Source organism: Myotis yumanensis, unplaced genomic scaffold (assembly GCF_028538775.1).
Source record: "Myotis yumanensis isolate MYYU_CA2020_CCGP unplaced genomic scaffold, mMyoYum1.0.hap1 SCAF_17, whole genome shotgun sequence".
In the NCBI taxonomy this organism is placed as follows: domain Eukaryota; kingdom Metazoa; phylum Chordata; class Mammalia; order Chiroptera; family Vespertilionidae; genus Myotis; species Myotis yumanensis.
The window spans coordinates 26,271,443-26,297,291 of record NW_027223768.1 but is presented as its reverse complement, the minus strand read 5'-3'; the positions used below and the strand labels follow the sequence as shown (position 1 = coordinate 26,297,291).

At 38.2% G+C, this 25,849-nt stretch overlaps 1 protein-coding gene across 1 annotated transcript in view; it reads right to left on the bottom strand.

The window, feature by feature from the left end:
* LOC138995373 (hemicentin-1-like) overlaps positions 1–25,849 on the bottom strand; it is an 86,664-nt gene that overhangs the window by 6,908 nt on the left and 53,907 nt on the right. The window contains exons 24-35 of the mRNA XM_070395738.1: positions 23,159–23,260; positions 22,035–22,211; positions 21,115–21,266; positions 19,416–19,539; positions 14,386–14,561; positions 11,955–12,051; positions 10,210–10,332; positions 8,982–9,143; positions 7,578–7,859; positions 6,383–6,550; positions 1,624–1,737; positions 964–1,050 (exon numbers count right to left, since the gene is read on the bottom strand). Of these exons, the coding sequence (XP_070251839.1) occupies positions 964–1,050; positions 1,624–1,737; positions 6,383–6,550; positions 7,578–7,859; positions 8,982–9,143; positions 10,210–10,332; positions 11,955–12,051; positions 14,386–14,561; positions 19,416–19,539; positions 21,115–21,266; positions 22,035–22,211; positions 23,159–23,260 (1,764 nt within the window). The remainder of the gene's footprint in view (positions 1–963; positions 1,051–1,623; positions 1,738–6,382; positions 6,551–7,577; positions 7,860–8,981; positions 9,144–10,209; positions 10,333–11,954; positions 12,052–14,385; positions 14,562–19,415; positions 19,540–21,114; positions 21,267–22,034; positions 22,212–23,158; positions 23,261–25,849) is intronic.

Sequence of the window (25,849 nt, the reverse complement as noted above, 5' to 3'; positions counted from 1 at the left end):
AAATGTACAAAGATATTTAAAGAAAATGGTAATCAAAAAATGCAGGGGTGGCTATACTTATTATCAGACAATACAGACTTTTAAAAAAGTGGTCAAAAGTCAAAGAAGGTTATTATATAATGAAAAAGGGGTAAATTCATCAAGAAGATATAACAGTAAGTATTTATGCACACAATAGCAGAGCACCTAAATATAAAAAGCAAATACTAACAGATCTAAAAGGAAAAGTATACAGCACACAATAATAGTTGGGGATTTTAATATCCCACTCTCAACAATGGACAGATCATCCAGTCTGAGGATCAATAACAAAACAGAGGATTTGAAAAACACCACAAACCTTACAGACATGTCCAGAGTATTCCATCCAACAACAGCAGAATAGACATTCTTCTCAAAGACACATGGAACACTTTCTAGAATAGATAATATCTTAGACCGCAAAACTAGTCTTAGCAAATTTAAGATGATTGAAATCATACCAAGAGTCTTTTCTGACCACAGTGATTGAAACTAGAAATCAGCAACAGGAGGAAAGCTGGAAAACTCACAAATAAAAAACCTGGAAATTAAATGTCTTAACAAACGGTGAGACTTGTTTTGGGGTAATCCCCAGTATCAGTAATGCCACCCTCCCACCAACACTCCTACGTATTTATTTGAAATGCAATTTGAGAAAACAGGGAAAAAAAAGGAGGTACAGCCTTCAATCAACAGAGAGGAAAACAAAATAAGAGGAGATGAGGCAGAGCAACCCTACATTCAAATAGTAGATTAAAAAATGTGGTTTATTGGACTGAAAGAAAAGGCCAGTGTGTCTTTCCTTTTTCTTTCCTTCCCCTCATTTCAAATACATATTATAGCAGCTTGAATTTTTCTCAGCTAAGTAAGATATGTAGGTGAGGCAATGAATAACCAGTGAGGGGCGGGGGGAAAGGAGAAGCAGAGAGCTGAGGCCCTTACCTGTCACCTCACAAGTCAGTGTAACACTCTGCTTCTCTTTTACCTTCACATCTTCCAATGTATTTTCACCCGCAATGCGAGGTGGCACTGAAAAAATACCAAACACAAAAAGTAATGATTCTCACCACAGGGCTGTTACTTTAGAGGCATCTAGGTTCATATTTTTATTTCGATATAACCTTTAAAGCAAAATCTCAAATTCTCATTAATTGATTACTAGAATAAAGTCATAATATTATTTTGATTAACTCCATTTTTATGATATATTATAAAGTTATATGTCATGAATTCAATTACATAATGAATTTTATTGTAATATAAATCATAAAGTCCAGATAAAAATGTCAACAAATCAGTGAGAAAGAACATTTACTAGACCTTTATTTTTCCTACTCTAAGCAGCACTCCTATTAAACAAGTTATCAGAGGGTCTTAGCATATTATTGAATAATTGTGAACAAACAAGATATAAAGTTTTATCCATTTTAACCCAAATGATTATCTTCAAATCACTGTAACATTGAATTCTTTTCAACAGAGTGTCCAGGGACCAAAGAATACATAAATGTGAGATCAAGCTGTAGATAAATTCTAACTTTGGTTCCAGAAGGCACTTAAGCCAATTTTATTTCTTTTAGATACTGCAGTTTATATAAATACCTAATACTGAAAGTCCAAAGAGTTTTCTTTCTTCACCAGCTGCATTCCTTACGACACAAGCATACTGGCCAGCATCTTCTATTCTGGTCTGCATCAACCGCAGAGTTCTCCCTCCTGGAGAAGCAAACCACCAGGTGACTCCAAAAGAAATCTGAAACTTTACCAGTTGTCCAAGTGATGTTCAATGTAGGGAAAATTTAGTCAAAATGCTTCAAGGGTCTTTCAATGAATTGATGTCAATTTTTTAAAAAATCACATGTTTTAAGCCTATATGAAACAAAATACTAGATAATTCAGAAGAATTTCCTGCATCGATGGATAAAAAAATAAATACATGCTAAGTGACAGCAAGCAAGAAATGGAGTTTCACTAAGGTTAAGTGAAACGTCAAAGGTAAGTATATTTTAACTCACAGAAGAGATGAGGAGTTTCACTATAAGTAGGGTACGAATGAGGATAGAGAGGTAGAAAGTAGATACGGGGGGTGGTACCATAAGCAGAGCAGGTGGAGATAATGGTGAGTTGAAACTAGATGGAGTACGGTCAGATTCTGTGAGCCCTTGAAGGCTGTGTTAAGGAATTGAGGCTTTGTGTTCATTAAAGGCTATGGAAGTATGTAAACAAATAAAGGTCATGATCTGATTTGTGCTTTAGAAAGATAACTGTTACAGGATGTTTAGAAAAAGAATTCCCAGTTGACCACTGAATATATAAAATGGGAATGTTAGAGGACTATCCCAGCAGCCCAGATATGGGTGACAATAATGTAGAAGGGATGGCTGAAACCATGAAGCCTGGCCACCAGTTTTCAATTGAGTTTCATGGAATCCTAGAATTATTTATGTCAAAATTTACGGGGGGAGGGTCACCTCATTCACTAGTGCAACTCTGTTTTTGGTTTTACATTTTGAACTTCTCTGTATTGTTTTCTTTGAAGAAAGATTCTTCATCCAAGAAATGTACATAGACTGAGAATGAAACTCTGATATGTTGAAGATTGTATTTGGAGTGAAATCCATCTGAGGACAAAAGAAGAGGGAGGGGCCCAGCAGTGAGACTGAAGCAAAGCCTGCAAGGGAACTAAGAGATGCACGGAGAGACCAGAGTTCTCGAAACCACTGGTGGAATAGAGTGTAAGTGAAAAATGTACAACACTTCATACATTTTGTAATAATTTTCTGGCCAGTATACCTTTGCTTAGTATAGCGGTTCTCAACCTGTGGGTCACGACCCCTTTGGGGGTCGAATGACCCTTTCACAGGGGTCACCTAAGACCATCGGAAAACACATATATAACTACATATTGTTTTTGTGATTAATCACTATGCTTTAATTATGTTCAATTTGTAACAATGAAAATACATCCTGCATATCAGATATTTACATTACGATTCATAACAGTAGCAAAATTATAGTTATGAAGTAGCAACAAAAATAATTTTATGGTTGGGGGTCACCACAACATGAGGAACTGTATTAAAGGGTCACAGCATTAGGAAGGTTGAGAACCACTGGCTTAGTACCTTGAATTCGAATTCAAAATTCAAAATGATTAAACATTAAATTTTCATGTAAATATTCACCAAACCTAAATTTGTCAGGAGTTTCTATCTAGTTTTTGTTTTTTAAAATATATTTTTATTGATTTCAGAGAGGAGGGGAGAGGGAGAGGCAGATAGAAACATCAATGCTGAGAGAGAGTCATTGACTGGCTACTTCCTGCATGACCCCCCACTGAGGAACGACTTGTGACCTCCTGGTTCATAGGTCAATGCTCAACCACTGAGCCACACTTGGCCGACAACTTTCTGTTTTTTAAACACAACAGGACATCATTGAGTTTTCCTAAAAGCAACCTTCCCATCCTCAAACCACTAAAAGGTGAACTTAGTATCTTATTTAGACAAACAAAGCTGATTACCTGAATTGAGTCTTTTTTCCTAACTGAATTTACATAAGCAAAGACTTATGTTCATTAGGAAAAGATTCAAGCACGGACTGCTACTTCAGATTACAAAAACCATACTATAATTCCAGTTGAGAGATATTAAAACAGTCCAACTTTTATGAGTCATTGCTGGCTCAGCAAACCTCAACCTCATGGGTCTCATGATCTTTCTTTTTTCCTGGTCTTCTCACTTCCTCCAGTGGGGGGAAAAGGGTCTGACAGTTAGTTATACTTATACAGAGACGTTTCTTGTACCTATTAAATTTTTATAGCAGTTATCTCTTTTTGGCACACAACTTCATAGCAATGAGAGAGACTTCGCTAAAGCACGGCTTCTAGAAAAGCTGAACTTAACGTCTCAGGAGGATTAATCATAATAAAACAGAAGTGTGCAGCAGACCAAGGACCAAGCGAGTCACATGCCGTTCATTTGATTCTCATTCATCTATTGCACAACACACATCAGACCGTAAAACTTCAATGACTCCTTTGGCAGCGCCACAAGGTGAAATTCTTTTACTGTGTTCACTCAGGGATCTCCAGCTGCTGGTCAAGCGGAACAAAATGAAAGAAAACCCAACCACCACTTGGGTACCTCTGTAATAAGCCAGAGTACAGCGCTCTAACCTGCCCTGTCATTTCTAGGAGCTCTGATGTAGTTATTATATTTAGTAAGAGTTCCTACTTTTTTTAGCCAATGGGAATTAAGGGGGAAAATAAAGTAAAAAATCTGAGAATAATTTCAAGATAAGAAGATAGTGTGTTCAGGTTTTGGGTAACCAAAATGTAATAAAATCTTGGCCATTATTATCATTTCCCAAGACCAACAGGGCCTGGGAGTCCATGAAAATAAAAGTATTAAAATGAGGACACAGGACTGTCTCCCAGGACAGGAAGACCATTAACCTTTTACTAGGCTGTCTGCGGTTATAACAACAAATACACATTGGATGCTTACCATAGAAGCAGGCACTGTGCTAACTGATTTACATATATTGACTCATTTAATCCTTCTAAAAACCCTAAGAGGCAGATTCTATTAATACTTTCACTTTGTGAGTAAAGAAACTAAAGGTAGCAACATCAAGTAACTTGCCTGAAGTCATAAAGTTAGTGATTATTAGCAATAAATAGGTTAATAGCAGTGTTCACTCCTCATCAAGCTCCTGTCCTCTTATAGAGTCCGGCCTTGGAGAAGCAGAGGGACCTACGGTATTTAGACATCATTCAAACACTAGAAAAGACTCTTTTCTGAAAAGGCTTCAAAGGGGGGAATTTAATTTTTGAACCAATTTAGGGGCAAGGAGCTCACTACCTATTCAATTAGCTCATCTTGACTTTAAACAATATACATTTTTTAAAGTTCTTTCTATACAGACCCAAATTTGACCTTAGAGTCTTCCACACACTGGCATTACTTTCTACCTCTGGAACTAGACAGAACCTACATCATCCTTTTCTACACTATAGCTCTTCAACTATTTAGAATTAATTTTCACTATGTAACCATATGTACAGGGTTTATTTTTCCAGGTTTGATACAATCAGACTTACATTATGATGTAATCATTAACTGTCATGGTTACCTTCCTTAAAAAACAATAGTCAATAGATCCTTCTAGTTTTCCTAATAAGTGAGTTAAATCCAGAGTACAACTGGTCTCTTACTTTTCTTACCAGTGACAATATATTTTGTTAATATGGCAGAATATCGCATTTACTTTCCTGATAACCGCATTACACTGTCATTGCACAATGAATGAATAACACAATTCAGAAAGCTTTTCATATGAAGAATCACTTTAATTTTCATCCTTGGTTTTTGAACTTCAGTGCAGGAGTTTATTTAACTTTTATTTTGTGAGGTTCAACTCGAAAGTTCACGAGGTAGGTTTGAATTTGGGTTGTCTTCATTCAACACATTAGGTATTCTTCTAAGTACCCGAGCTTTTTATTAACCGAAGACTTGGCAAGAGAACCTTCTTAGTGTGTCCAAGTCATTACTGAAAGGGGCCAAGTGCAGATTCCTGTGGCATGCCCCAAGACACCTCTCTCCACGCTTAACTGACCCGTGAAGGAGAAGCTAATAGATTTTCTTATCTAATTAGATGAGGACTAAGCTGAACATCTCTTTTACAATAATCAAGTCTTAGCTCACAGTAAACTATTCTATCTCATAAATATAAAACTCAGATTAGAGTCATGAATAAGGTGAAATACTTGCTTATGGAAGTATATTACATAACAGGAATCTCTCTAGATTCTGGTTTTAAGTTTAGTATTTCCTTTCATTTTTCAAATTGGTTGGTACTCATTGTGGTGTGACTGCTCTGATTTTCACCATAATTTTTTAAAATATATACATTTTTATTTATTTCAGAGAGGAAGGGAGAGGGGGAGATAGAAACATCAATGATGAGAGAGAATCATGGACCGTCTGCCTCCTGTATGCCCCACACTGGGGATTGCACCCACAACCCAGACATATGCCCCGACCAGGAATCAAACTGTGACCTCCTGGTTCATAGGTCAATGCTCAAGCACTGACTCACACTGGCCAGGCTGACATCACCATAATTTAAGTCATAAGTGACAGCCAGGATTTCTTTTGTAAAAGGATCTAGAGGTAATTTAGAGATTCTCCCTTTTTCATATAACTTTTTAAATATTTTTTTCTTAATATGACCAATGGGTATTATAGTTAGTAGCTATATCAAAAAGAAATATAAGACAGGAAGAAATGAGAAATGAAGGAGAAATTGTGGCCACATGAAGAGAACCAGATTATAGGACTATGAGAAGTCCTACTACCTGAGAGAATTCTCACAGAACTGCTAAGGCTGATGGGCCACCCGTCTTTAAGCCAGGTAATGGAAGGCAAAGGAATGCCTGAAGCTTCACACGTCAGGGACACGGAGTTCTTTTCCACCACACTGATATTTTCAGGTGTCCCGTGATTTCCTATGATGCTCGGAGGGGCTGTAAGACAAAAACAAAACAGACAGGAAATGGAAAGGATGGTAGCTAATCAATATCAAACACCAAATCCTACACGGTTCATTGCTAATAATACGACTTCCATGTTTTGGTCAACAGTAAGCAAAATGAGTAACCACATCAATGACATTAATAGTCGTAGTAGTAGTAGTAGTGTAGTGTGACATCTCTGAAGTACATGTTACTTCTTCCCCACTAACTGCAATAAATGACTTTGATACTGTTATTCTAATGGAGGTGACTGGTTTTCTATGAGTCACTCATCTTTGCTGATAAATCTCTAATATGGATTCGTGGCCTTTTTATGGGCAGAATTTTTTTAATAAATGATCCTAATTCTAAAAATAAAACATAAGGTAACAAAAAGATACTTAAGATGGATTCCTTTTCTCTTCTGTGTTCTGATTTCATGAGCTTTGGCTCACACATTAGCTGCAAACTACAGGATATTAACACTGTACTTTGTGCGAGCCCTATCTGGATTCAAGTTATCAGAATGTGTCTATTAAATTTACCATTGCTTCTATGGACCTAAAATGTGCAATCAAATTATATAGGTATCCCTGAGAACAGAAATGTTTGGTCTATTCCTAATGACATTTATGATTCATTAATTAGAATATTAAAGCTGACTCATGACCAACTGATGCTGAGTCAGTAAGCTCTAAGGAGCCTAGGTTTATACTAGCCAAGATAGCTAATTTGGAAAACAGAATCAAAGAATATTAATTGGGACGTCACTGAACAAAAATACTTGCAGATGACCATTATCTATCTCACTACATGCTTTCCTAAAGTCTATCTAATATATGCTTGTTTCAGCAAGGTAAGAAATGGGAGGTCAGGCACAGAAGGATAAGTGATGAGACTGATCTAGAGAAGTGGTGCATATAGAAAAAATAACAGCCTATACATAAAAGACTCAACACTCAAAGCCCACATCTCCCATCCAGGATGCTATAGAGTATATCAGCCAACGAATAGACTTACTGAGCTTCTTTGTACTTACTATGTACACTTAAGTCATATTTTCTGTCAGTCATTCCTGCTACATTTATGGCAACACATACATAACGGCCTGTGTCAGAGACATGAATATTCTTCAGCTGAAGGATGCGACCTTCATCCAGTATTTCCATCCCCCTTCCCTTGGTCAAGGTGCGGCCATCTTTCATCCAGGTCACTGTCGGCTGAGGAATACCCTGCACCTCACACTCCAAGGACACACTCTTCCCTCGAGTCACAGTAATTTCAGTAGGGTTGCTGCCACTGTTGGATATGGTTGGTCGAACTGGACAAAAAAAAAGAGAGAGAGTGAGAAAACAAAATAGGAAACATTTTTTCTTTAAGTTTTATTATCAAAATTTTTATCAAAGTTAAATTAATTTTAAAAATGAGATTTTATTTTTTAGATCAGTTTTAGGCTGATAGCAAAACTGTGTAGAAAATACAGAGTTCTCATAAACTCTGTCCCCACACAAGCATAGCTTCCCGAAATATCAATATCGTGGAACATTTGTTTAAATTGATGAATATACATTAATACACCATGATTTCTTAAGGTCTATAGTTTATACTATAATTCACTCTTAGTGTTGTAGATTCTATGGATTTTGACAAATACATAATGACATATATTCACCATTATAACATTATTCAGGATATTTCACTGCCCTAAAAATCTTCTGAGCTCTTCTTATTCACCCCCTCTCCCCCCAAAGCCATGGCAACCTCTAATCTTTCTTTATTGTTTTGTTTTATTTTTCAATTACAGTTACCATTCAATACTATTTTGTATTAGTTTCCAGAGAATAGATAATCATATACTTTGCAAAGTGTTCCCCCTAATATGTATCTGACTATTTCACGTAGCATAATATCCTCTAGATCCATCCATGGTGTTGCAAATGGTAAGATTTTATTCTTTTTTACGGCCAACTAATATTCCATTGTATACATGTACCACATCTTCTTGGTCCACTAGTCTATTGATGGGTACCTGGGTTGTTTCCATATCTTGGCTATTGTAGAAAACATTGCAATGAACATAGGGATGCATATATTCTTTTAAATTCGTGTTTTGGGTTTATTTGGATATATGCTGAGTTGAACTGTTGAGTCCTGAGGCAGTTCCATTTTTAATTTTTTGAGGAACCTCCATACTGTTTTCCACAGTGGCTGCATCAATCTACATTCCCACCAAAAGTAAATGAGAGTTCTCTTTTCTCCATATCTTCACCAACTCTTATTGTTTGTTGATTTTAAATTCATTTTGATGTCAGAAGATTAACTGCTAAAGAAAGATCGAAGACTAACAGAGGCGGCATGTTATACTGAGAGCTGGAATTCACTGTTTTTAAATGAGGTGTGTGTGTGTGTGTGTGTGTGTGTGTGTGTCTAATCAATCACTTACTATAAACTTGCAGATTATAGTCTTTCCGTGCAGTTCCAGCAATGTTTGATGCCACACAGGTATAGAGCCCTGCATCAGATTTTTCAGCCACTGAGATCTGTAACTGTCTGCCTCCAGATAAAGTTCTGACCCGCTCTGTGGAGTCAGCCAGCACCAGGGAGCCTACAAAGGAAACCAGATGACAGAACACGAAGCCACAATACAAAGTTTTGTGCTTACATTTTCGGTTAAGTATATGTACTTAATTTTTTCTACTTCCAGTTCAAGCACCTAAAAGGCAGATGACACTGAAGAGTAATCCTACACATAAGAGGAGGAGGAGGATAAGGAAAAGAATTAGGAGGGGCATGAACAGAAGGAGGGGGGGAAAGGGGGAAAGGAGAAGGAGGAGGAAATGTTTACCAAGAAAATCTGCAAAATTTTGGTAAAATTTCAACCACTATTGCATTTCAAAGAAAACATATTTAGAAAAACAAACAAAATAAAATCTTAAAGCAGGAAAACAAAAATGATTTTTTAAATCAGCTAAACATTTAGATGATCTGCCAAATACTTTACAGACCCAAATATTTGTCAATGAAATAAATTGAAAATCTGTCCAACTGCAGAATTTAATCTTAACGCACATTACAAAACTGTCACAAAGACAGCAGAAATGTTTGCTTTAGAAAATAATTTTAATCCTATTTTAAGGAAAAATAGTAGTTCTTTAAATGGTGGTTTCTTGACCACTGCAGATACTCTGTAGTGCATTTCATTAAAGAACAATGCAAATTTTTTCCTGGGGGGGGGGTGGCATTTAGTCTCAAAATTGAATATTTTTAGCTGGATAGTGCAAAAGCGCCACATTGCACATTGAGTTTTAAAAAAATATATTTTTATTGATTTCAGAGAGAAAGAGGGAGGGAGAGAGAGATAGAAACATCAGTGATGAGAGAGAATCAGTGATTGGCCGCTTCCTGCATGCCCCCTACTGGGGATCGAGCCCACAACGAGGCATGTGCCCTTGATTGGAATCGAACCTGGGACCCTTCAGTCCGCAGGCTGACGCTTCATTCACTGAGCCAAACCAGCTAGGCTGCACACTGAATATTTAATTATGCTGCCTAGTATTTTAGTATGCAAATCATCAGAAAGTTTGTTAATAAATTAACATATTTGTCAGATAAAATGTAAATCCATCTAATATTATATTTAATTTTATAAATGTCACAGGATGAAAACTGACCTTTCTTCTGCCAAATGAGATGTGGGGGTGGAATACCACTTGACTCACATAACAGACTGATGAGATTCCCTTCAATGACTGTAAGTTGAGCAAGTTCATTAGAGCCATAAATATTTGGTGGTACTGAAAGGTTAAAAAAAAGAGAAAGAAATACAAAATACTATTTTCACACTCATTTAATTTTAAAATTTCCCTAATACTTTACATGTTTTTTTTTTTAAAAAAGGCTAGCATTCAAATGACACAGAAAATAATTCGCACTTGAGGTTGACATATCAACACCACATTAAACATCTACTGGAAGACATCCACTACATACCGAGAGCAGACTTCCCAATTTCACCGGCAGAAACTTAATTATCAAAATATTGAGAGAGGCATACAAAGAAGTGAATTTGTTATAGATATTTAGCTATCTTGCATCAAAATGCTAAGTCACTTACCAAGTATAAACTTAACCCGGTCATTCTTACCTAGCCAGCTTTAATATCGCAGAGGCTGAACAGAATCGGAAAGCAAGAGGCGTATAGTACACAGTCAAGAATGGAGATAAGGAATTGGATCTAAGAAACAGGCCTGATATCTGTACTCAACTGTTATCTGCATAGCCTGCCTCCCACACTGGCCTCAGCTTCTCCTTGGAACTTCCAAAGGGAATCCTGACTACCCACGCCTGTCTCCGAGGCTGAGCCGGACTCTCTCCTGAGCCACTTCTCTGGTCGCAGTATCATCAGGCGGCAGATGCTTGTTCTCCAAGCTCCTGGAAGGGGAGGAGTGGGAGAATCCTCCTCACCTCCCGAAGCAGCTTCCAGTCATTGTTCAAAGCCCCTCGTCCCCTCCCCATGAAAGCTCTGTTCTCTTGAGGCTCCTGCCACCAGTTCACTTGTCTGTTTTTATCCCTCCTCTTCACATGACGCCCTGCCATTCTTCTGTATGAACTTAACTCCCTGGCCTGCTCATTGGTCTACTCATTCCTTTCTCCATCCAAGGCCTTGTCACCATCTAGAACATTCTCCTATACATTTATAAATTTAGGCTACTCTCTGACAACTACTCCATCCTTAGAGCTCTTTCACTTAATTTCCCCCAATTAATTAATCGACAGATACAATCAAAATGAAGAGAGCTTAATATGCAATACATAATTTAAAGAAATATTTAACATAAATTATTAATACACTGGGAACAGGAGCAGTTTTTAAAGATTAGCAGACAATCACTGCCAATGTCAATGTTGTGATTACTTTTATGAATTACCTTAATTAGGAGCATAATAAAATTTCAAGCAAGGAAAGCTAGTCACACTGGTTAGCACAGTAAGCCCATTTCCCACCCACAAGTACGTGTGCTCTCTGTCTCTCACACTCACATAATTCATAAACATAATCTGGCCTTTTGACTTATTTTCAATTGACCAACCCACTCTTCATTCATAGAGAACACTCAATCATTAGAAGATGCTGGTTGTAGAAGCTAAAACGTATATGACTCAGACAGAAAAGGAGAACCATTGAGCATTAAAGTTACAGTGATTAATGGATTCAGGTTCAAGGAGTCTATCTAGAGTTGCTCCTGAGTAAATTATATGAGCTGATACTCAGGGCAAGTTAGCATCATCTAAACATATTGATTCCTGTCCATCTATGTATTATGTTATGTGCATGTCATTTTAAGAGTTGACACACAGTATAAAAGGTTAAACCACATACTACATCTTTTTCTTTTCAGCAACGGATCACACTTACCCCAAATGTTGACATTATAATTTTTCTCAGTCTTCCCAGCAACATTTGTTGCCTCACAAGTGTAACGTCCAGTGTCTTGAACCTGAGCATCTTCAATCTGAAAACAAAATCAGGCTATAAAACCAGTTTCTATTTTGTAAGTAATGGGGCTTTTCTGTTATTTGTGAATTCTTATTTTTTATTTGTATTATGGTCATACAACCATTACCCACATCCAACACTTATCAAGATTCAATAATTTTTGTCTATGTCAAACCTTATTTTAATTTCACTAATATTAGTCATTGAAGGTCTAGAAAGGCCCTTTAACTATAATTCAAGTAAAATATCAAAAAAAATAACAATTTCTGAATTCGTTATTTAAAGCTTTAAAGTGTATAATCTTTCTAAATCCAGGATTTTGTTCAGTAAAATAATACCCTTTGTATGGATTTATTATGTCTCTTCTCCCATAAGGGCTTGTAAACTTCTTCAAGCCAAATGTTATATTCAGTTAGTCTGATCTCCTGGTACTCAGGTTGGTGCCTGGTAGGTAATTGAATATCAGTAAACATTTTCCATGTATTTATCTGCAGCATGCATTGATATTCATTCATCATCCATTCACTGAACATTCAGCAGCTACTTAGAACCTTGTACCAGGTACTGCAGGTAGAAATACAAACAAGTATAGTGTAACATATGTTTTCTGACTTGAGTTTGCAATCTGGTTGAGAATATAAAGTATTCAAACATAAAAACGAACTTAGTAATGAAGTATAACTAATAACAGAAGGTAATACAAGAGATTGTAACAAACAGTATGACACTGATTGCCAAGTAACTTCACAGTCAACTGCTAAATCATTCAAAAGAGTTGAATCATTGGAGTTAAAGTTGTCTTTGAAAGCATTTAGTACAGTGGGGGTCCACTACAAGCTTGCATTTCCAGGAGGTCTTCTCTCTATGCCCCTCAGTGGGACCTGCCCCCACTAGGGTGCCTACCTAACCTCCAAAGTGGGGATTCAATGAATGTCAGGGTTGCTTCGCCATCCAGCATCTCTCTCTCCCGGCTTCCCAACCCCTTGGGATCTGTGCTCTGAAGAAATAAACTGCTATGCTCAGTGAAAACTGCTGACAGTTCTAAGCACACATCACTCTCCCCTACCAGTGCTGGGGCCTGTATCCATGTAATTGTTTCCTTCTATCATTCAGTGAGAGTTAAGGTTTGCGCATTCTACCAGCTGCCTTCTAGAACTCTGGGCTCTGCCTCTGAACAGGGGGTGTTTTGTTTTGTTTTTCCTGTATAGCTCATTGACTCATCCAAGTTCCCAAACTCTGATTCTGGCCTTTCCTTCCTCAATAGTTCCATTATTTCAGGATCATAATTCGCAAGGTCTCTACCCTCTTGCCTCCAACATACACCTTCACACTCCCTCCCACTTCGTCCCACGTTTCCGCTCTACTGTGTAAGCTTCTCTGCTTCCTCTGTGCTGACATTCCCATCATCCATTTCTCAAGACTCTCTTTACTTGCCAGTAATAACCTTCCTTGACCAAGAGGCTGGAAGGTTGAGTGGGTCGCAGCATGGATGTCAAAGCTATGCTCCTGTGTTCACAACTCATTTCGGCCATTTAGTAACCGTGGGCAGATTACTCGGCCATTCTTTCAATGTCTCAATAGGATTATTTTGGGAAGATTTTTTAAACTTTCCTGAATTCTAATTCCTCAGGCTGGCTTTAAATCTTAGCTCTTATTTTACTCAAGTCAACCATGTCAGAATTATTTCCAAATATTCGCTCTGTTAAATTCTCTGTTTTAGCCACAGTAGCTCACCTGCTTTCTTAATCAGGGCTTTCGCCCCATGAAAATGCAAATAGCCTTCCAAGAAGATTCTAGGCAAGCACAGCCTTACCTTGTGCTACCCTCCCAAAATGTATCCACTTGGTCATTAACTTAGACTTACAGCACTCACTGCATTTTTGACTGAACGGTCGGAAAGTTTTTCCTAAATTTATGTGAAATTAGAAGACACTGGGGGCAGGAAATGCATCTTACACTTTTTGGTGTCCCTACCCAGAGCTCCTAGAATGGGTATATGCTGATTGGTTGAATGAATGGGTATATGCTGATTGGTTGAATGAATGGGTATATGCTGATTGGTTGAATGACTGCAGATGAGGCATCCTAGCAATATTCTTCTCATAACAGTTTCCCAGAAACATTTCTGGATGGCTTCTGGCTACAAATATGGATAGAAAAATTAAATATTTAAAACTCAAGCCCCAAATGTTAAAAAATATTACAAACCCTCTTGATGAAAGGGTTCGTAGAATTTTATAATATGAAATGGACAGAACATTTGTAAAGACAGGCAAATTTAATAGGGGTCATACCGAAGCCATGAGCTTACGAGCAATGTAAGAAGAAATAAATGAATCGACAGCCTTACCTTTAACACACTTCCATTTTCAGAGATCCTGAGGCCTGGCTTCTTCAGCAAAGGGCGGCCGTCTTTTAACCAAGTCAGAGTGGGCGTAGGGATAGCATCGCTTTGGCATAGCAGCTCCACAGCCTGGCCGATGAGGATGGAGACGTTCTGTTCTTCTCCCATGATATTTGGCGGAACTAAGTGAGAGATGGGGTTTCCCTCAGGATCGAGCAGGCCAGCCCACTGCCTGTCATTATTAATCATCAGGATATATATACTGGATAACTCCACTGTTTCTTTTAAGATGTAGGATCACGATCATTCTAACATACCCTCTTTGCGTCATTTAGTTTAGAATCAAAAGTGTTAAAAAATCACCGATGAATGTGCTGCTGTTGAACAAAAATTGTTCCCACCATCTTTTCTCTTTAAAAAAAAGTTTTAGAACGGGAAGTTTTCACCAAGTGGCCATTTAAGAAACTTCTTGAATGCCATATTACTATTTAAGATTTTCAAAGGAATAAATCATTCATGATATATTTTGGAAATAATGGATTACAGCAAATGAATTTTTGATACTTATGTTTTGTTGCAAAAGAAAATAAATTTCATTGTAACAGAGGCAAAATAAAAACACAGAGGTATAAAGGGAAAGGGATACTCCAGTCCTACCGAGTCACCCTGTGCAAAACGAAGTGGGTGACAGGTAACAGCTTATCTGAAATAACCTCACTAACTGGTGGCAGAGCCAGGAGTCTTCAGGCTTGCAGTTCAGAGCACTCTGTGGTTTTCCATGGTACCTTGTCAACTTTCTATGAAATAAAAACCATGTGGGATAAATGGCACAATAAGGAACGAACTAAATCAGTGACCAGCTGCACAGCACACTCACGATTACATAAAAAGAGGAAATGATGTGAAATGTTAATGAGATTAAGATTTGAATTCCCTGGCTCGAAGGCTTGTCAGATGCTCAAATGTGTTGTTGGAGAAGTTTAAGGAATCTCCTTCCTTTGGATGTATTAAAAAATAAAGTAAACAGTCATTTGTCTTCGATGGTTGAGGTACAGCCCTGCCAAGAATGGGAGGGTGGGCTCCATAACCTCTCCAAGGACTCCTTCAGGCCTGTATTTATAATAACTCAAATACACAAACGAATGATGAAATCAAGCCTGTTGCTATAAAAGGGACACTTCAAAATTCACAGAGGAGAATTTCCTCGGCCGTTTCTCATGAAATCCCATAACTATTTAGGATGTGGGGAAATTTGTCAGATTTCTCGTTTTTGTTTTGTGTTGTCTTACAGGAAAGGACATGTTTCATTGAAATGACTCTTTAAAAAAAACTTTCCAAATGCTTCGGCAGACATAAAACCTTTGTGCTGAAGAATGTCATAGTCCACTAGCCATTGTTTCGGGCTTCTCACTGCAGCATGTGGCAAAATGACAATGTAATCAACTTTCACTGTGGCAGTGTGTTCTTATAGCCAGGAGGTTTCTCTGCTACCCTGCCTACCGCAGAGGGAAAGGCATGTGAAATGGACTCAGAGCACTTTCTTGTGCTGTTTCTGGATGCAGGGCAGGTGCCAAAAGCCAGAGGAAGTGATGCTGAAGGAAGACATGCCATGTGCAATGACTGGAACAGACCAGGGGAGCATTTGTGTAGAGGTGATGCCCCTTCTGCTGAATTTAATGGCACACACAGACATCTGGCTCTCGATGAGCTTAAAGTCATCCAGGGGGAACACATAACAGGGGGATTGTTTTCAGCATGGGACACAGATAAAAGATGCACAGCTGGTCCGGTTTCAGATGAAAACTACTATAATGTTGGCAAAATCAGCACAATTAGTGCCATTTCCTAAAGTATCATGAAAACAGATACACTCATAATTCTCAGCACAGAAAGCCCTAAATAGAATAGTTGATTTTAAAGCTTGGAAATAATTTCGAGTAGTCTGATCTCAGTGGATAAAAAGTGCCATAACTGTATGAAATTATATTTATCTTAGATTATTTGTAGAATTTACAAAAGAGCATGAATTCTTTTTTTTTTTAAATCCTCACCCAAGGATATTTTTTCCACTGACTTTTTTTTTTAATTAAATCTTTATTGTTCAGATTATTACATTTGTTCCTCTTTTTTCCCCCCATAACTCCCCTCCTTCCGGGTCCCACCCCACCCTCCGCCCTCACTCCCCACCCACTGTCCTCATCCATAGGTGCACGATTTTTGTCCTGACTTTTTTTTTTTAAGAGAGTGAAGGGGAGGGAGGAGGAGGAGAAAGAGGAAGGGAGAAAGGGAGAGAGAGAGAAACATCAATGAGAGAGAGACACAACAATTTGTTGCCTCCCACACACGCCTCTGACCGGGGCCGGGGATCAATGGAGACCAATGGAGATACGTGCTCTTGACCAGGAATCAAACCCATGACCCTTTTTGGTCCACAGGACAAGGCTCTAATCACTGAGCAAACCGGCCAGGGCAACAAAAGAGAATGAATTCTTTTTTGTTTGTTTGTTTTAAAGAGCATGAATTCTGGATGGCTCCGTGTAGGTGTAAAAGTCAGAAATAATTCAAGAAAGCAGAATGCTAATTTATTTTCAAATATTTTTCTTTCAGTTACTTTTCTTTGCAGCTAAGTGAGTTAAATCAAGTTCAAAAGGATACCAGATTTTTTAAATTGAGAGGAAAAATGAAAAAGTAGAGTATTTGTTTCTTAAGGAACATAAAGCAAATCTAATTACAGCCAAGGATATATATTACTGAAACACATCTATTTGTCCTGTCTTTCATTTTCAACTTTTTGTTTAGTCTGAGAAGAGAAAAGCTTCTACCTTCAGATTCTCAGCTTTCTTAGATGTTATCCCTAATTTGCTTTGTGGTTTTGTTGCTTAGGAAGGGGTGTGTTATGTCTGTTTCTCATCCTACGCATTATACTAGTTAAATCTAATTACCAAAATTAGAACTGCCATAGGGTTATATTTGTTGAGGCGCTGGGGAATGTGTGATCTCTAACAAAGTTCTCTGAGCTTAAGTTTAAAGAAAAGATACTACAGGAATCCAGTTCATTTAAAAACTCAATCCTCTTGTCAGAATATGGTAGGACATACTGTGAATTTATACCAGCAGAAAAAATGTTAATGACCTACTCTTTTAACTGTAGGGAAAGGTACTTTACTCACCGTCTACTCCTCCTACCAGCCCCACACTCTACAAAGTCTATCTGAAAGGAATTTACCTTTGGGGATACACATTCTTTAGGCTCTAATTAGACACAAGTTTGCCAATATTACTGTTACAAAGATAGGAATACAATGTACGGAAATAATACTAATAGTAGAACACAGTTTGGAAACTAATTTCAGACTGAAAACCCATTTTAATTTTTACAGTAGTTTGCCACGCATATATATTTCAAATGCTAAACACATATATGCATTCTCAAATATATGCTCATTTTAGCTGGAAATTTGAATCTTACAACAAAGGAAAGATCCGGGTTTTCAGACTCAAAGGATGGTGTGGAAGCATCTTAGCCAATGACAAAGAATAGTGATGCACATCTTTGGAAGTCCTGGAAAACTTCAACTCCCGATCACCTCCCAGGTCCACTCTGACACTAACCATTGTAGAAATGGAAGGAGCCAATCCCAATTTTCATTGCTCACTAACACCCAGTAAATACTAATGTCACCCCTCTGCCTGCTTGCTGATGACCCAAGGAGCTATTGTGCCACATGCTTTGACTAACTGATGAACCATTCTCTAAGGATATTTGAGGTTGGCACATCCCAGTTCTCCATAAAGCACAAAAGAGGCCCTTGAAGGGAAGGAGTTGGAGTGTGTGGGGATGAGTATTTCAGGCCCATCTGCTCCCTCAGACAGAGAGCACCAGCAAAGCTGGAGGTTTCACATCCAGTGGTCGGCAAACTTGCGGCTCGGCAAACTGCATTCATGAGTCACATGCAGCTCTTTGGCCCCTTGAGTGTGGCGGTATTTTGTGGACGACCCACACTCAAGGGGCCAAAGAGCCGCATGTGGCTCGCGAGCTGCGGTTTGCCGACCACGGACATAGACCCATGTCAACTGCAGAAGAAACAGGAAAGATGCATAGAGAGCCCTTTAGTCGTCCACTGATGCAAATGGGGAGTTCTCAGCTTAATGAGGCATGCATGGTATCAAGGTTGCAACAAGTGGCCTTTTTATTAAAAAATTATAACTTATTTGAAAAATAAGTAATATATTTGAACAGGAGTGAATTATTGGGAAGTGAGGTGTGATGTAGAAGGCCTGCATGAAATAGATATTCTTTGAGGAGCTACAGAAGAAACAAATTCATTTTTCCATGAACCAAGAAATATAATAAGGCCCCGAAAAAAAAGCCTGACAAAGTTCTAAATGCAAAGGTATGCTAACATGTGGAATGACCAGGGTAATCTAGGGATGGAGGCCAAGGGGGCCCCAACTTTGTTCTGGGGGCTGTTAGCTTCAGACTTTCCCTTTTGTACCTTACAGCCAATGCACAGAGAGGGGAAAAAACACACCCAAAACTTAAATTGTGTCTAAGTTTATGATTAGTTTAACTTTTGCATCTCAAATAGCCTTCAGTTCACAGACAGAATATTGACTACCAAGTGCTGATTGCAAGTATATGCTGATTGTAAGTATAATTAAAAGGTAGCAAAGCCAAGGCTTTGAGTAGAATGGATCAAAGGAGCTTCTTGAACAAATGATTGCTTTAGTGAGGAGACTGTATCTTTCCAATTATAAAACTGTTCTCCGTAGTCATGCTCCTCGCGTGGTCTTCCATAAAACCCACACCTTACATGATTAATGTACGCACTTTAATTTCTCAGACCTTTCAAAAGGGATAGTTAGTTAAAGATAAATATAAGGTAGAAAGGGAGCATTTGATTTGAATTAATCCTATTATGTCATTTCTATTGCCCATAGTTCTTTATTGTCAAAAACTTCCCTTTCCTTTCCTCAATGGTCTTAGGACGAAACACAGCCATATCAGAGCAGAAATCAGTGTTAAAATGTCTCACCATATACTCGGAGGTCTATGTCCCTTTGCTTCTCCCCAGCAGCATTCACGGCCACGCAGGTGTATCTCCCCGTGTCACTGATTTGGGCACTGGTCAAAGCCAGGATGCGCCCCCCAGACAGAACCTATCAGAGATAAGAAAGCTAAATAACCAACATGCCCCCTGAGAAGAGTAGGTGTACACAGACTCTTTCTCTTATTTTCTGAGGTTAATCAATAGACATCTGTCTCTAGAAAGATTCCCAGTTGGCTGTTTTAAAGTGTGCGAGCATCACTTAATCCATCTTCTCTGTGGAGGGAGACTGGAAGGCCAGGACCCAATGTGGTAATAACCACTGAAAACAAGTCTGTCTCTATAGGACCAAGTGAAGGTCCAATTTCACCCACACTTACTACAGAGGAAGAGAAAGCCACTGGGGGAGAAGGAGGGACAGAGGCGGGAAAGAGGAGCCAACTTCCTCCTAATTTTAATTTGGGAGAACAAGTGAGAAGTTAAAATTAACAGCAAAGTAGCAGCCAAATAAATTAATTTGTCACATTCATGGCTCTTTTATCCCATTGATCTAGTTGTACCTCTATTATACTGACCTTAACTCTACATCTCTTAAGATCCCAAATTCTGCAAGCATCGGAATTTTAAGAAAAGCTAAAGAAGCAGAATGGTGAGAGAACTACGTTTTCTGATAAACAAAATAATATTAAAGTACACTTTAAAAGAGATATATGTGTTTTGGTACTTTTAATTTTGAATCCGTGTAAAACAAGTTGTTTTTTTCCCAGACTCTAATTTCATTTCTTATAATGTGGCCTTTATGATGTCATACGTTTTTATTTGATAATTTTGTAGAAGTAAATATACTCTATATGGTTTTCTGAGACATTATTATTTCCATACATTTAAGTATAAATTCTACAAGGCAATTCCTGTTTATTGGTGTTGATGAACATTTCTTTGTGGAAGGAAGCTCATATGGAGGTGGCAGAGAATGGAGGTTGGGGGTAGAAAGTATCTAAAAGAAAGCACTACATGTGCTATAAGGGAACTCCTAAGTATACTGAGCTTTTAACAAATTGTTTAGAAATCCCAATTGTGTGTCCATAGCAGTTATGAATGTATATGTGTGCGGTTTTGGATTAACCTTTGCGAATCCTTGTTCTCTAAATCTCTCTCTCTCTTTTTTTTTTTTTATATATATATTTTATTGATTTTTTACAGAGAGGAAGGGAGAGAGAGAGTTAGAAACATCGATGGGAGAGAAACATCGATCAGCTGCCTCCTGCACATCTCCCACTGGGGATGTGCCCGCAACCCAGGTACATGCCCTTGACCGGAATCGAACCTGGGACCTTTCAGTCCGCAGGCCGACGCTCTATCCACTGAGCCAAACCGGTTTCGGCAATCTCTCTCTTTTTTAAATATATTTTATTGATTTTTTACAGAGAGGAAGGGAGAGGAATAGAGAGTTAGAAACATCGATCAGCTGCCTCCTGCATACCCCCCACTGGGGATGTGCCTGCAATCAAGGTACATGCCCTTGACTGGAATCGAACCTGGGACCTTTCAGTCCGCAGGCCGACCCTCTATCCACTGAGCCAAACCAGTCAGGGCTCTCCAAATCTGTTTAACAGCTTTATCTGCTTGCACTTCCTGTACTGAACAATTAGGTAATGGATTTCACCAAAGGAATGACAGTAAGTACCTGTATCCCATTAGCGAAGCCAGAGACAGGGCTCCCATCCTTCAACCAGGTCAGACTTGGGGCAGGGATGCCTCTGGCTTCACATTCTAACCTCACCAGGTTATTAACCACCACCGCCACCACGTTACTGCTGCCAGAAATGGATGGGGGCACTGAAAAGAGATAAGCAAGTAAATAAGCTCTGTTCACATCACAGAAGATTTCACCTCAAAGTAATGAACATTATATGTAATGTCCACAGTAGTGTTTTCACATGGTGGGTTTTGATATGTATATATATATGGGGTGGGGGTGGGGCAGAGAGTTCTTTCACTTTTCTTATTTGGGATTCTAATCACATTTATCCTGTGAGGTAAATAGGGCAATGATCAGTCTCGCCACCTTACAGATGAGGAAAATGAGGTTTTGTTACTTTGTGTAGGAAATCCAGCTTTTGATACCAGAGTGGATTTTTATTTCTCGATTTCAGGCTCTTGTGTGTATGCGCATGGGTGCATGCATGTATGTGTGTGTGTGTATGTGTGTTGATGTCCCTCCACTGTATCCACTCTAGTATGTTAACTACCAACTCCTCTTCAAAGTGTTAGAGATAATAAGTTGGAAACATTTGTTTAAAAATAAGATTCTCATAGACAGTACTGTGTTTACAATCAGGGCTATTGTCATTGCTGATAAGAGGGTTGGTGACTATTTCAACAATTCATCTAAAGCAAACTTAAGTTTGATACAGCATGTGAAAATAAAGCATTTTAATAGGAATCAGGAAATAAAAATGTTTATCAGTTTTAGAACACTGTACTCTTCTATAATGAGGATCCTAACACACTCTGTTAAATATTTACACTAGGATTTTATAGAAGGACTTCGTCATTTCGAAGGTTTCTTTACCCCAGGGTGCATGCAGGGGAAGCAGCACTCACCATGGACTTGAAGACTGTAATATAATTCTGTGGCTCCAGCTGAGTTGATGGCCACACATTTGTATATGCCAGCATCCGCGATCTGGGCGCTTTCAATCTCAATGATCTGCCCTCTGTTCAAGAAAGCCACACTGGTGGAACCTGCGAGTGGCCGGTTATCTTTGTACCAGGTAATAACTGCAAGGGCAAGAGGGGAGAGGCCCACCTGTTTAATTTGTTTCTTTGAAAAGCTCAATACCTGCACTAAATTAGAGCTTAACTAAAACAGTAACAACTGCTTTATTCTTGTGCTCATCATTTCAGTTTAATCTGTATAAATTTTGCTTTAGAGAGATTTTTATGAGGAAGTAACCGTAAGAAGAACATGAATAGCCAAGCCAGAATAAGAGTCCTGACAATGAATTTATAAAAAAAATGTATTTTGTCTCTCATGTATCAATATTGTTTGGGAGCAAATTTTTAACTGGTTCTATTTCTTTTTGTTGTACATATTCCTCTCTTCACACCTAATCAAAACCAAACATATGTCCACTATTAGCCTCAAAATATGTATTATTATTGACTCCTAGGAATAACTTACTAGTGATGAGAATAAAAACAATAATAGTCTCCTCAAATGACTAATGTGTAAAGATAACCAATATGGCCCTAGCTGGTTTGGCTCAATGGATAGAGCGTCAGCCTGTGGACTGAAGGGTCCCAGGTTTGATTTCGGTCAAGGCACATGCCCAGGTTGCGGGCTTGATCCCATTGTGGGGCATGCAGGAGGCAGCCAATCAATGATTCTCTCTCACCATTGATGTTGCTATCTCTCTCTCCCTCTTCCTTCCTCTCTGAAATCAATAAAAAATATATTTTAAAAAAAGATAACCAATATGGACTAGATAAAAATAAATTTTTCAAAATAAGTGTATATGAAATATTAGCATGTGTTTTGTGGACACAGGAAGGACAATAAGACAATTAATTATTCATTTAAAGTAATGAAAATTTGAAAATACTACCTTGAAATGTATCTATAACCTCTCTTTATTAGTAATTACTATATTATGCTCATAAACAGATTTAACTATTCCCAGAAATCTTAAAATGTTAATAAGTATAGAGTCCACAAGTAAACATACCAGGCAAGGGATTCCCTGCAGCCTTACACTCCAGCTGTATAGGGTTGTTCACCACCACGCTCTCATTCAGCATCTTCCCTGCGTCCTCCAGGCTGGGTGGTTCTGCAAGAAGCCCAGACACGTAACTCACTCATATAAATTGGCGAGGACGTGGAGAGAAGAGAACCCCTGTGCACTGCTGCTGGGATGTAAATCGATACAGCAACTATGAAAAACAGTACGGAAGTTCCTCAAAAAATTAAAATTGCTACCATATGTTCCAGCAATCACACTTCTGGATATATATAAGAAGGAAATAAAATCAGTATCTCAGGTTAGGAATAAAAGACCAGTGCTTAATGATAAATAAAATAAAACCAGTCTCCCAAAGAGATATCTGTACCCGTGTTCATTTCAGCATTATTCACAAAAGCCAAGATATAGAAATACCCTAAGTGTCCATCAACAAGTGAATGGATAAAAGATGTCACCCACACACACAGAAGAATATTATTCAGCTATGAGAAAGAAGGAAACCCCACCACTTGAAACAACATGGATGAACCTATAGGACATGATGTTAAGTGAAATAAGCCAGACAGAGAAAGACAAATACTATATGATGTCACTTATATGTGGAAAAGTTAAACTCATGGAAACAGAGAGTAGAATGGTGGTTACCAGGAGCTGGGGGATGGGGGAAATGGGGAGATGCTGGTCAAAAGGTACAAGCCTTCATTTATAAGATGAATAAACTCTGGGGTTCTAAAGTATAGCATGGTAATAATACTGGGAGAGAGTAGATCTTAAGTGTTATCAACACACACATAACTACATAAGGTGAAGGATGTGTTAATTAATCTGACTGTAGTCATCATTCTACAAAGTATACATATATAAAATCATCACACTTTAAATATGTACAATTTTATTTGTCAATTATGCCTCAATAAAACTGGAGGGAAATGAACAAAAGAGACAGTGTGGTACAGACATAAGTAAAGACATTTAAGCAATAAAATAGATTTGAGATCACAGAAATAAACACATATCTAAAGTCAAATAATTTCCAAAAAGAGGGCCAAGCCCATTCAATGGAAAAAAATAGTCTTCTCAACAAATGTAATTTCAATTATTCCCTTCTAGCATTTAAAGAGATAGTCTTGCAATTTGAATTTAAGTGAACACTTTTCTAGACAGACGTATTAGTAAGGTAACAATATGTTATGCTAAAGATGAGAAAATGTCTGCATACTCCAAGCAGGAGGTCGAATTCCATGCAACTTGTTGGTTTTTCCCCACTATTTTCCTTCCTCCAAAGCCACATCATGCCAAAACCACAGTACCTTCTTCTGGACACATCATAGGCTAGATTCTGCCTATTACTTCAACCACTCAAAGTCATGAATTGACTTTTTCAAATCTTGGTTAAATTTGAATTAATACGTAACTGATGTAAAAGTAATATGGGTGAGTTAATCCTCCCTAATCACCAGGATTATGACAGAGAAATAAATTCATCTATACCAAGAAAATAGTATAGTAGAGTCCTGAACTGAAGTTACCCATGAAGAAAGAAAGAAAAAAGTGTTCCTCCTACAATATTCCCAAGTCTCCTTTAGGCCACAAGTGAGCTAGTAAGTAAAACACAGAAATGATAGAGAAACCTTTTTTTAAGTGGGTGTTAGGCGATGTTAGCCAAGCAAATACTTTAAAATAATAAAATTAAATCAAGGGGAGCTCCATTAATGTTTTCAGCAGACAACTCATACAGACCCCAGACGGTTTCTGGCCAACAGTAAAGGACTTTAGAAATATTTGTTAAAATGCTGGTGCAGGGAGAAGGGCCAGGCTCCAAATATATGTTTGGCTCAAACGGGGTTAAGGTACTTTTTACAGATGATGACTAGGAACCAAACACTAGCCTAAGCTTTTCACACATTGTCTTTCATTTAATCCTCACAATAACCTCCCTGATTATGGCATTATCATTTTCCTCCCCATTTTACAGGTGAGGAAACTGAACTTTCAAACAGTTAACATCTAAACTCAGTGTTCTACAGCTATCACTTGGAAATATATGAACCCAATTCAAAGCCCAGGCTTTTATCCACCACATAATACTTCTGAGTGCTTCATCATGGCTGATTTTTCCCCAGGAAACAATTAAGTGCAGACGAAATAAATGCTTGAGCCATATTATTGTTTGTGTGTGGAAACATCTGTCTCACTTGGCAAATACCTGAGGTTTAGATATGATTTCTTATCTTGGTCTAGAGAATTAGGACTTCCAGAATTATGAAACCTTGATAATCAAGAGGACCACCTACTGAGAGTCTCTGCCTCTTGTGATGCATAGAACTCCCCTGGAAAATCCAGGGAATCATAAGAACGCTCCTCTTCTCGTGATCATGACTTGGTCTTCAGTCCAGGAGACCATGGACCCTTACTTCACATTTTAGAAAGACTTTTTTCCCATGCTTGAGAATAATGGAATCATCTATGATCTATATATATAAAAGCCTAAGTTGACTCGCACATGTGTGATACATAGAGAGCTCTCCTTGGTGCCAATCGCACGCGTGTGTTTCCATCTGTCATTGTCGACCATGAATTTGGTTGACACTTCTATTATAGAGAAAGGGCAAATGGCAATATTAAAATATTTCTTCTAATTAATTTCTTTTCAATGTGTACGGATTCGTGCACCGG